This window comes from Gorilla gorilla, chromosome 1 (assembly GCF_029281585.2).
Source record: "Gorilla gorilla gorilla isolate KB3781 chromosome 1, NHGRI_mGorGor1-v2.1_pri, whole genome shotgun sequence".
Lineage (NCBI taxonomy): Eukaryota > Metazoa > Chordata > Mammalia > Primates > Hominidae > Gorilla > Gorilla gorilla.
Genome location: NC_073224.2, coordinates 83,144,552 through 83,157,002, shown reverse-complemented (window position 1 = coordinate 83,157,002; position 12,451 = coordinate 83,144,552). Strand labels below are relative to the sequence as shown.

Genomic DNA, 12,451 nt, shown 5'->3' with positions numbered 1-12,451 from the left:
ATAAGTAAGGGAGGAGGCCAGGTGCAGTGGCTCATGCCCATAATCCCAGCACTTTAGGAGGCAAGGCAGAAGGATATCTTGAGTTCAGTAGTGTAAGACCAGCCTGGGAAACATAGTGAGACTCCCACCTCTACAAAAAAAAAAATTAAAAATTAGCTGAGCATGGTGGTGCACACCTGTAGTACCAGCTACTCAGGAAACTGAGGTGGGAGGATTGCTTAAGCACAGGAGTTTGAGGTTGCAATGAACCATGATATTACCACTGCACTCCAACCTGGCCAACAGAGAAAGACTCTGTCTCTAAAAATAAAATAAGTGTGGGAGGATTTCCTCTTGTCTGTAAGACATAAGATTGGAGTTATCTTTCATACTGGTTCACATAACTTACATTTAAAATAGTTTGGGTCTCATTTTTTTTGGAACATTTTTATTTGCCAATTCAATTTTTAATGATTATGGGACTATTTGGGTCTTTTTAAATTCTAGAGTAGGCCAGCCACGGTGGCTCATGCCTGTAATCCCAACACTTTTGAAGATTGAGGCAGGAGGATTGCTTGAGACCAGAAGCCTAGAAAGCAGCCTGGACAAGAGAGCGAGACCTTCCCTTTACTAAAAATAAGAAAAAATTAGCCAGGCATGGTGGCATGTGCCTGTAGCCCCAGCTATTCCAGAAGCTGAGATGGGAGGATCACTTGAGCCCAGGAGGTCGAGGCTGGAGTGAGGGGTAATCATGCCACTGTACTCTATCCTGGGTGACAGAGCTAGACTCTGTCTCAAAAAAAAAAAATAGATATATAAATAAGTAAAAAGAATTTCTAGTGTAAGTTTTGGCAAATTACATATTTTTAGGAATTTCCCATTTTGTCCAAATTTTTAAATATTTTTGCTGAATCACAAAGAAAATAAGGCATCAAAACTAGAGGGATGCAATCAAAGCAGTGTTTAAAGGGAAACTTATAACATTAAATGCATATATTGGAAAAGAATAAAGGTTAAAAATGTTTATGATTCAATTAAGCCTAGCAGTAGGTTACATATTGTTAAAGTAGTAAATGGGAAGCTAAATTTGAGGAAATTACATACAATACAGCACTGAAAGATAAAAGACAGAGAATTTAAAATCATGGAGAATATGATGGAAAATCTACAGCTAATGGGAATTTAAGAATGAAATAACAAGGCCTGGCGCCGCGGCTCACTCCTACAATCCCAGCACTCTGGGGGGCCCAGGCGAGCAGATCTTCTGAGGTTAGGAGTTCCAGACCAGCCTGGCCAACATGGTGAAACCCCGTCTCTACTAAAAATGCAAAAATTAGCCAGGTGTGGTGGCGGATGCCTGTAATCCTAGCTGCTCAGGAGGCTGAGGCAGGAGAATTGCTTGAACCCAGGAAGCGGAGGTCACAGTGAGCTGAGATTGTGCCATGGCACTCCAGCCTGGGCAACAGAGTGAGACTCCATCTCAAAAAAAAAAAAAAAAAAGAAAGAACAGAGTATAGAAAATGTTTAAAAGATAATAGCCGAAATTGTGGCTAGAATTGATGAACTATATTAATTCTCAGATTTAGTAACCATAAGAAGTCTTAATATGTATAAATAAAAAGATACTAACACCCAGAAACATCACAGTGAAACTAAAATAGTCCTCCTTTATCTGCAAGGGATATGCTCCAAGACCCCAGTGGATGCCTAAAACCACGGATAGTACCCAACCCTATATATACTATGGTTTTTTAAAATACATATATATCTATGATAATGTTTAATTTATAAATTAGGCACAGTAAAAGATTAACAACAATAACTAATAATAAAATAGAACAAGTATAACCATATGATAGCATCACTACTCTTGCACTTTGGAGCCATTATAAAGTAAAATAAGGGTTATATGAACACAAGCACTGTGATACTGTATGTTCTATCTGATAACAGAGATGGCCACTAAGTGACTAATGGGCAGGAGATAATGTATACACAGTGGGTATGCTGGCCAAAGGGATGATTCACTTCCTGGGCAAGACAGAGTAAAATGGCACAAGATTTTATCACACTACTCAGAAAGGCACACAATTTAAAACTCATGAATTTTTCTGGAATTTTTCATTTAATATTTTCTTTTAAAAAAATACTTTTATTTTAGGTTCTGGGGTACATGTGTAGGTTTGTTATATAGGTAAACTTGTGTCATGGGGGTTTGTTGTGCAGATTTTTTCATCACCCAGGTACTAAGCCTAGTATACAATAGTTACTTTTTCTGAACCCTCAAGTAGGCCCCAGTGTCTGTTGTTCCCCTCTTTGTGTCCATGAGTTCTCACCATTTAGCTTCCACTTGTAAGTGAGAGCATGCAGTATTTGTTTTTCTGTTACTGCATTAGTTTGGTAAGGATAATAGCCTCCAGCTCCATCCATGTTCCCGCAAAAGACATGATCTCATTCTTTTTTATGGCTGCACAGTATTCCATGGCAAATAGGTACATTTTCTTTATACAATCTGGCATTGATGGGCGTTTAAGTTGATTCCATATCTTTGCTATTGTGACTAGTGCTGCAATGAATATTCATGTGCATGTGTCTTTATGGCAGAATGATTTATAGTCCTTTGGGTATATATATCCCGTAATGGGATTGCTGGGTTGAATGGTAGTTCTATTTTTAGCTCTTTGAGGAATTGCCACACTGCTTTCCACAGTGGTTGAACTAATTTACACTCCCACCAAGATTGTATAAGTATTCCCTTTTCTCTGGAACTTCGACAGTATCTATTATTTTTTGACTTTTTAATAACAGCCATTCTGACTGGTGTGAGATAGTATCTCACTGTGGTTTTGATTTGCATATCTCTATTATCAGTGATGTTGAGCTTTTTTTCATATGCTCATTGGCTGCAAGTATGTCTTCTTTTGAAGGGTGTCTGTTTTTATCCTTTGCCCACTGTTTAATGGAGTTGTTTTCTTGTAAATTTGTCTAAATTCCTTATAGATGCTAGATATTAGACCTTTGTCACATGCATAGTTTGCAAATATTTTATCCTATTCTATAGGCTGTTTCCTCTGTTGATAGTTTCTTTTGCTGTGCATAAGCCCTTAGGTTTAATTAAATCCTATTTGTTAATTTTTGCTTTTGTTGCAGTTGCCTTTGGCATCTTTCATTATGAAATCTTTGCTTGTTCCTATGTCCAGAATGGTATTTCCTAGCTTATCTTCCATGGTTTTTATAGTTTTAGGTTTTATGTTTAAATCTTTAATCCATCTTGAGTTGATTTTTGTATATGATGTAAGAAAGGGGTCCAATTTCAACCTTCTGCATATAGCTAGCCAGCTATCCAAGCACAATTCATTGACTAGGGAGTCCTTTACCCATTGTTTGTTTTTATCAGCTTTGTTGAAGATCAGACGGTTTTAGGTGTGCAGCCTTATTTCTGGGCTCTGTATTCTGTTCCATTGGTTTATGTGTCTGTTTCTGTACCATGCTGTTTTGATTACTGCAGTCCTGTAGTACAGTTTGAAGTTGGATAATGTGATGCCTCCAGCTTTGTTCTTTTTGCTTAGGATTGCTTTAGCTATTTGGGGTCTTTTTTGGTTCCACATGAATTTTAAAATAGTTTTTTTCTAGTTCTGTGAAGAACATCTTCGGCAGTTTGATAGAAATAGCACTGAATCTGTAAATTGCTTTGGGTAGTATGGCCATTTTAATGATACTGATTCTTTCTATCCATGAGCATGGAATGTTTCTCCATTTGTTTGTGTCTTCTCTGATTACTTTTAGCAGTGTTTTGTAGTTCTCATTGTAGAGATCTTTCACCTCCCTGGTAAGCTGTATTCTAGATATTTTAGTCTTTTATGTCAATCGTGAATGAGATTGCATTCCTAATTTGGCTCTCAGCTTGGCTGTTTTTGGTGTATTGCAATGCTAATGATTTCATACATTGATTTCCTATCCTGCAACTTTGCTGAAGTTATTTATCAGCTGAAGGAGATTTGGGGCTGAGATTATGGGGTTTTCTAGATATAGAATAATGTCTGCAAAGAGGGATAGTTTGACTTCCTCTCTTCCTATTTGGATGCCTCATCTACAAAGGAAACGCCATCAGGCTAACAGTGGACTTCTCAGCACAAACCCTACAAGACAGTAGAGATCAGGAGCCTGTATTCAACATTCTTAAAGAAAAAAATCTTCAACCAAGAATTTCCTACCCAGCCAAACTAAACTTCCTAAGCAAAGGAAAAATAAGATCCTTTTCAGATAAGCAAATGCTGAGGGAGTTCATTATCACCAGACCCACCTTACAAGAGATCTTGAATGAAACACTAAATATGGAAAGGAAAGACTGTCACCAGCATATACAAAAACACACTTAAGTACACAGATCAGTGACACTATAAAGCAACCTCACAAACAAGTCAGCATAATAAACAGCTAACAACACAATGACAGGACCAAATCCACACATATTAATAGTAAACTTGGCCTGGCGCGGTGGCTCATGCCTGTAATCCCAGCACTTTGGGAGGCTGAGGCAAGTGGATCATGAGGTCAAGAGTTTGAGACCAGCCTGGCCAACATGGTAAAACCCCATCTCTACTAAAAATACAAAAATTAGCCAGGTGTGGTGGTGTGCTCCTGTAATCCCAGCTACTCAGGAGGCTGAGGCAGGAGAATCACTTGAACCTGGGAAGTGGAGATTTCAGTGAGATGAGATTGTGCCACTGCACTCTAGCCTGGGCAGTAGAGTGAGACTCTGTCTCAAAATAATAATAATAATAATAACCTTCAATGTAAATGGACTAAATGCCCTATTTAAAAGGCACAGAGTGACAAGCTAGATTAAAAAGCAAGACCCAATGGTATGATGTCTTCAAGAAACCTATCTCACATGGAATGACACCCATAGACTCAAAATAAAGGAGTGGAGGAAAATCTACCAAGCAAATGGAAATCAGAAAAATGCAGGGGCTGTTACCCTAATTTTAGACAAAACAGACTTTAAGCCAACAAAGATCAAAAAAGACAAAGAAGGGCATTACATAATGGTAAAGGGTTCAATTCAACAAGACCTAACTATCCTAAATATATATGTACCCAACACAGGAGCACCTAGATTCATAAAGCAAGTTCTTAGAGACCTACATTTAATATTTTCAAACCGTAGTTGACCACAAGTAACTGAAACCTTGGATAACTGAAACTGTGGAAAGTGAAATGGTGGATAAAAGGTAACTACTGTACAGAACACCAAAGAAAAAGAGACAATCTGAAAAGAGAGAAAAGACAGGTACTTACAGAAGAATGACAATTAGATTGATAGCAGTTGTCTCAAAAGCAACAATTAGGCTCAGGTATTATTCAAATTGAGACAAAACAGATACATTTTCAGAGAAACAAAGACCACTAAATGAAAAAAGATGACTACTCATAGACCTTTAATGAAAAGGACACAAAATCACAGCTAGATAGGAGTAAGTTCTAGTGTTCTATAACACTGCAGGATGACTATAGTTAACAGCAATATATTATATAGTTTCACATAGCTAGAAGGAAGACATTGAATGTTCCCTACATGAAGAAATAATGTTTCAGAAGATAAATATACTAATTACCCTGATCTGATCATTATACATTTTATATATTGAAAGATCACTATGTATTCCATAACTATGTACAATTATTAGTCAATTTAAAAATACAATTTTTAAAAAGCTGCTAGAGCAAAAATTCAGGAGAAAGGAAGCTGAATCCAGAAAGATGGAGTTGGATGCAAGAAGGAGCAGTGAGCAAAGAAATGGAAATTGATAAGCATGTAGATGAGTGTAGAAAAGCACTGGTACCTAAAACATTACAATCACAATAATAATGATAATGACTAATTTCAGGGATGGTAGTATTATGTCAATAATGTAATAAAATATGAGATGAGAAAGGATAATTAAAGCATTCTGAAGTTCCTGCATTATTTGGAGGAAAGTAGAGATATTTAGCTTTAGACTTGTTAAATCAAATATAATTATTAAAATTTAAGATTTTTAAAACGTATGAAACCAGTAAGAATTGTATTTAGGAATATAGCAATTTTGACTGCATTTAACAGAAAAGAGCACTTACAGTGTCAATAAATGGAGATTTTGGTTGTTTTGTTTTTTGTTTTTGTTTTTGAGACAGAGTCTCGCTCTGTTGCCCAGGCTGGAGTGCAATGGCACTATCTTCGCTCACTGCAACCTCTGTCTGCCAGGTTCAAGTGATTCTGCTGCCTCAGCCTCCTGAGTAGCTGGGATTACAGGTGCATGCCACCATGCCTCGCTAATTTTTTGTATTTTTAGTAGAAATGGGGTTTCTACTAAACCTGACCTAGTAATCTGCCTGCCTTGGCCTCCCAAAGTGCTGGGATTACAGGCATGAGCCACTGTACCTCAAGTAATCCTAAATCCAGAATAGACAGCCTTATGTTAGTATGTTGGCTGTCAGTGCTCTTAAGGACCCAGGCTCTTTTTTTCTTTTTATGTTCAATCATATGTAGTGCCTGTTCTCATGTTCACCACTTCACAATCTCAAGATGGATACTCATTCTAGCCCACTGGAGGGCTCCAGGCAGAAAGAGAGGTAAAGCAAAGAGCAAAAAGCACATGCCAGCTGATTTGACCCCCTTACTAAGGGCTTTCTAGAAGCCTATTCAGCAAACTTTTGTACACTTTTTATTGGCCAAACTATCTTCTTAGAGTACCAAAGTTGTTAGGGATGCTTGGAAATATGATATTTTACATAAGCCTATTGCCATACCAAACGAAAAATTTTAGGTTTCTGTAAGTGAGAAAGAGAGGGAGACTGCATATTGGATAAGCAACCAGAAATGCCTGCCATCAAAAAATAGAACATAAAATTTTTAAATTAGTAGAAGGAACAAAGGGGATAAAGAAAACTGAATTCAATTAATTCAGAAAAGGAAGAATGAGAAAAAGCACGTAAATAAAAGGATGAAATAATATGTGAGAAAAAGTCAAAATATATTTCTTTTAAAAACTTTATTTTCAATTTATAAACAGTAAAACCTACTCTTTTGGTGTACAGTTATATGAGTTTTGATAAATGCATACAGTTATGTAATCACACCACAACTAAGAAACAAAACAGATACATCACTCCCAAAAATTTCCTCATGCTATATCTTTGTGGTCAATTCTTTTCCCCAACACCATTCCCTAGCAACCAATGATGTTCTCCAGACCTATAGTTTTGCCATTTTTAGAAGGTCTATGAATGTAATTTTATAATTTGTATGTACCCCTTGGAGGCTGGCTTATTTCTCTTAGCACAATGCATTTTAAATTCTTCCTTGTTGTGTCTATCGATACTCCATTCCTTTTTTATTGCTGAGTAATATTTCATTGTAAGATGTTCCACAATTTGTTTATTCATTCACCAGTGGAAGAATGTTTGTTTCCAGACATTTGAGATTATAAATAAAGCTGCTATACAGATTCATATAAAGGTTTTGTAAACATAAGTTTTCATGTCTCTTGGGTAAATACACAGGAGTGAGATTGGTGAGTCATGTGGCAAGTATATATTTAACTTTATAAGAAACTCCCAAACTGTTTCCCAAAGTGGTTGTACCATTTTGCATTCTCACCAACAATGTATGCAAGTTTCATTGTCTTCATATCTTCACCAGCACTTGGCATTAACAGGTTTGTTGTTGCTATTCCAATAGGTACATAGTGGTATCTCATTGTGGTTTTAGTGTGTATTTCTCTAATGACTTAGGATGTTGAGCGTCTTTGCAAGTGCTTTTATTCCATCCATATATCTTCCTTGGTGTATCAAATCTGTTCAAATCTTTTCTCTTCTAAATCTATTTTTAATTACAATAAATACTAATGGACTAAACTAGTTTTTAAAAAGAAGCAGAAATTATCAACCTGTATAAAATAAAAAAAATCCAACTGTATACTATTAAAAAGATACCAAAATGTTGAAAACAAAAGGATGGAAAAATTATAGCAGGCAAATACCAAAATAAAGCTGATGTAACTATAGTCAATTTTACACATAAAATTGATTTAAGGCAAAAAGCATTATTTGGGATAAAAGGTAACTAAATAATAAGAAAAAAATTAACTGGGAAAAATAGCAATACTTGTAGACACTTAATAACAACCTCTATTTGTATAAAGTAAAAACTGACATAATTGCAAGGAGAAATTGATAAATCCACAGTGATAGTGGAAACTTGTTAAACTGAACTGAAAAATAATATTGGGAAAAACATAGGAGATTGAACTTCATAATAAAACAATCTACTGAACAAATTTAGACCCCTACACTCAATAATTAGAGAACATACATTTTTATAGCACAACATTTAAAAAAAACATGTACAAGCCTACAAAGCAAATCTTCACAAATCAAAGAATTGACATATAAAACACATTCTCTGATCACAGTGTGATAAGAGAAATAATAATAAAACATCATATTTGGAAAATTCAAAACAATTTGTAAATAATTAATGGGTCAAAAAGTATAAGAAAATGTAGAACTGGATGGTGATGAGTACACTAAAAACCAAAACGTGGGATGCCACTAAAAAGAAAATTTAAAACCTTAAATGCACACAGAAAACTAAAAAAAGCTAAAAATGAATCAAATATTAATTCAAGATGTTAGAAAGAACAGAATAAAACCAAAATAAAATGTTCTCTGAAAAAAGAAATAAAACAGTACAACAGGCATGATTAAGAAAAAAACAGAGAAGGCACAAGTAACAATCTTTGCAGGGAAAATGGGCAAATCTACAGAAACAGTTGAGATTAAGTCAGATGTGGGACTAGAATCCAGATTCTGACATTTATTATCCTTGTTTGTGACCTCTAAGCTTCAGTTTGCTCATATGCAAAATGGAAATGTTATTTACTCTGATATTTGCACTGAGAATGTCTAGTCACAATGGTCACTCAGCAAATACTAATTCCTTTCCTCTCCCTTCAATTCTTTTTAGTTAGTAGTTCTATAGAATGAAGAGGGCAAAACAAAATATGACATTTTGTGAATTATTAATCATCTATATAGGCAGCCATATTCTCTATCAACATGCATAAGCAAGAATTGATCGTACTTTGTTTTAAACGTGTTCTTACCTGCCAAAACATTTTCTTGAGTGTATAAAATTCTAAATCCAAAGCAACCATAAATATAATTAAAGGTGAAAAGTAAGAATAAAGTGAAAAACTTGATGTTCTTAGAAGAGGGTAGACAATTTGGTGCACCTAAAGTAACAAAGGCAAACAAGAAATTAGTTTGATACCATTTCCAAGTATTAGAAACTAGGTTGATGCTATGTCAATCAATATAAATTTTAGAATCTTTCAGTTTACAGCTAATGAGAGAGTATCTACAAGGGCAGTCCTAAGGGTCCTGTGGTAGATTTCTTGATCTAGCCATCCAGATAGGCTACCTATATAGACCTCTATTCACCAGATAATTGAGTGGTTTTGGGCTACACAAACACTGCTTGTGGTGTGCAATCAGTATTTTCAAAAGTGATATCCCTACTATTGGTGATATCAGAAAATATTTTTGGTGATTCACAGGTAAGTATTTTTTAATTTGACTGTTAGATGTTTATTTCAATTTGCTTTAGATGAGGGAAAGAATCTTAAACAGGTACTTGTTTCACAAACATTGGCTTAGGATTTTTAAATCTTTAAGTGAGTCAGTAGAGAAAAATAATTCATAGAAAATAGTAGATTGTATACATAAGACATAAATCATGAAGGTTGTACACAGATTAATGGAAAATACAACAATAATGATTGAAGTGCTATAAATATTCCCTCCTAAAAAGTTTATTTTGTCCCAATCAATAGTTTAACTTTCATTACTTCACCTCCCTATACCTCAGTTTGCTCATCTGTAAAATGGAAATAGAGTATCTGCTTTCAATGGGTTGCTGTGAGAGTGAATAAATTAACTCAAGGGTTAATAAGCTAATAAACCAATAAATACAAAGCACTTAAAAGAGAGCCTGGCACTTAGTAAACACTCTAAAGATGTCAGCTAGTAGTAGTGGTGGTATTTCAGAAGATTAGGAAGAAGCGTTTACAATCCTAGATGGGTACAAGCATTATCTCCATTTTTCAAAAATAAAGGAATGAGTGGAGGCAAATTGTTATTGATCACACTGCTATGCAGTGGAAATCAGAAGTTAATACTAGGTTAATGAATGAATGAATGTTTTCTTGTATCTATGGTATATATTATATGAAGCTATGAAGCGTGTTTTACATTGAATCTGGCAGTGACCATGCCTCATGATGAACATAACTGCTGCCTTTTATAAGCAGGTCTTTTATAAGCAGGCCCTTTTTTTTTTTGAGACGGAGTCTCGCTCTGTCACCCAGGCTGGAGTGCAGTGGCGAGATCTCAGCTCACTGCAAGCTCCGCCTCCCGGGTTCACGCCATTCTCCTGCCTCAGCCTATAAGCAGGCCTTTTATAAGGCAACAGTAAGGAAGAAGCCAGTGTATGTGCAGGGGAAGGAAGCCAGAGCAAGGCTCCAGAAGCAGATGATGAACCCAAGAGCGCAAACACATTTTCCTTGCTTTTTTTTTTTTTTTTTTTGAGACGGAGTCTTGCTCTGTCGCCCAGGCCAGAGTGCAGTGGCGCAATCTCGGCTCACTGCAAGCTCCGTCTCCTGGGTTCACGCCATTCTCCTGCCTCAGCCTCCTGAGTAGCTGGGACTACAGGCGCCCGCCACCACACCTGGCTAATTTTTTGTATTTTTTAGTAGAGACAGGGTTTCACCGTGTTAGTCAGGATGGTCTTTCCTTGCTTTCTTTCCTTGTTTTTTTCTTTCTTTTTTTTTGACAGTCTTGCTCTGATGCCCAGGCTGGAGTGTAGCGGTGTGATGTCGGCTCACTGCAACCTCCATCTCCTCCGTTCAAGAGATTCTCATGCCTCAGCCTCCTAAGTCACTAGGATTACAGGCATGGGCCACCCCTCCTAGCTAATTTTTGTATTTTTAGTAGAGATGGGATTTTGCCATGTTGGCCAGGCTGGTTTCAAACTCCTGGCCTCAGGTGATCCACCCACCTCAGCCTCGCAAAGTGCTGGGATAACAACCGTCAGCCACCGCACCTGGCCACATTTTCCTCTTATTACTGCTTTTTTGAAGTTTCCCTAATTGATGTGTCCTTTACTGTGTGGTTTTTTATTTTCCAAATTTTTTAATACCAGATAAAATTTTTTGAGTAGCTGTTCCCATAAGAAAAAACATTCCATGCATTCAGGGATGAAATGGGAGTGGACTTTATTTTTGGCATTTTTTCCTTTATTCTCTAATTTATTGTACATACAGTACCTCAACAGAATTGTAGGCCATGTGTCCTATCACGAATCCTGATAGAGAAAGAATCGTCAAAACAATGACTTCAGAATTCTTTAAACACATCTTCAAAAGCCCTAAATGTGAAAAACAGAATAGTTGCATGAGTACTCGAAATACAGTTTCTACCAAATGTGTATCACTTTTGCACCATCCCAAAGTAAGTCAAGACCTTCTGTATTCAATTAATATTTAATGATGTGGCTTAACTTTGGGATGGTGCAAAAGTGATACACATTTGGTAGAAACTGTACTTTGAGTACTCGTACAACTATTCTGTTTTTCACGTTTAGTACAATATTTACAAAATTACATGAGATAGTCAACACTTTATTATAAAATAGACTTTGTGTTAGATGATTTTCCCTGACTGTAGGCAAATGTAAGTGTTATGAAAGCTTTTAAGGTAGGCTAGGCTCAGTTATGATGTTCAGTAGGTTAGTTGTATTAAATGCATTTCAACTTACAATATTTTAAATTTATGATGGGTTTATTAGGACACAACCTGATAGTCAGGGAGCATCTGTACTTCTTACAGGTAAGACCAGATAAAGATATGTTTTTTACACTCTTTCTGCAATGCTCTTTACTACTGGAGCATTTGTCTCTATAAAGGATATAGAGCTAGTCCATGGTCATCAGCACCTTGTGATATCAAAAGGGACCAAAGTCATTAGCGAGTATATTAAAGATTCCCAAAGAAAGCAATTTCACTCTTTGATACAATGGGTAAAATTGAAGGAGTTTATACATATTTGTTTCTGTATAGTATTCCTAGTTCCAGAAAGGATTTTAAAGCAGCTATTTTTCCTTTGTCCTAATCCCTAGTGTTGAATTGTGGACTAAAGCATCTGTGTGTTGAATGTGTTACTTGATCCGCATGAATATCATTCTCTATACCTGTTGAATTCTTAATCATTGTTTAAGAGGTCCTTATTTGTGAAGCCTTTCCTAATTTTCTTCTTGGGGTTGGGGTGGGTTATTTATCTTCCCTGAAGAGAGATCACACCAAAAGCCATAATAAAATGGACAAAATGAATGACATCAATTATGTAAATCATGAATTGTATGCCTGGGCT

General features: G+C 36.1%; 1 protein-coding gene across 1 annotated transcript in view; it reads right to left on the bottom strand.

Annotated features, from left to right (window-relative positions):
* SLC9C2 (solute carrier family 9 member C2 (putative)) overlaps positions 1-12,451 on the bottom strand; it is a 115,178-nt gene that overhangs the window by 94,426 nt on the left and 8,301 nt on the right. Inside the window, exons 3-4 of the mRNA XM_004027915.5 lie at positions 11,349-11,449; positions 9,129-9,257 (exon numbers count right to left, since the gene is read on the bottom strand). Of these exons, the coding sequence (XP_004027964.4) occupies positions 9,129-9,257; positions 11,349-11,449 (230 nt within the window). The remainder of the gene's footprint in view (positions 1-9,128; positions 9,258-11,348; positions 11,450-12,451) is intronic.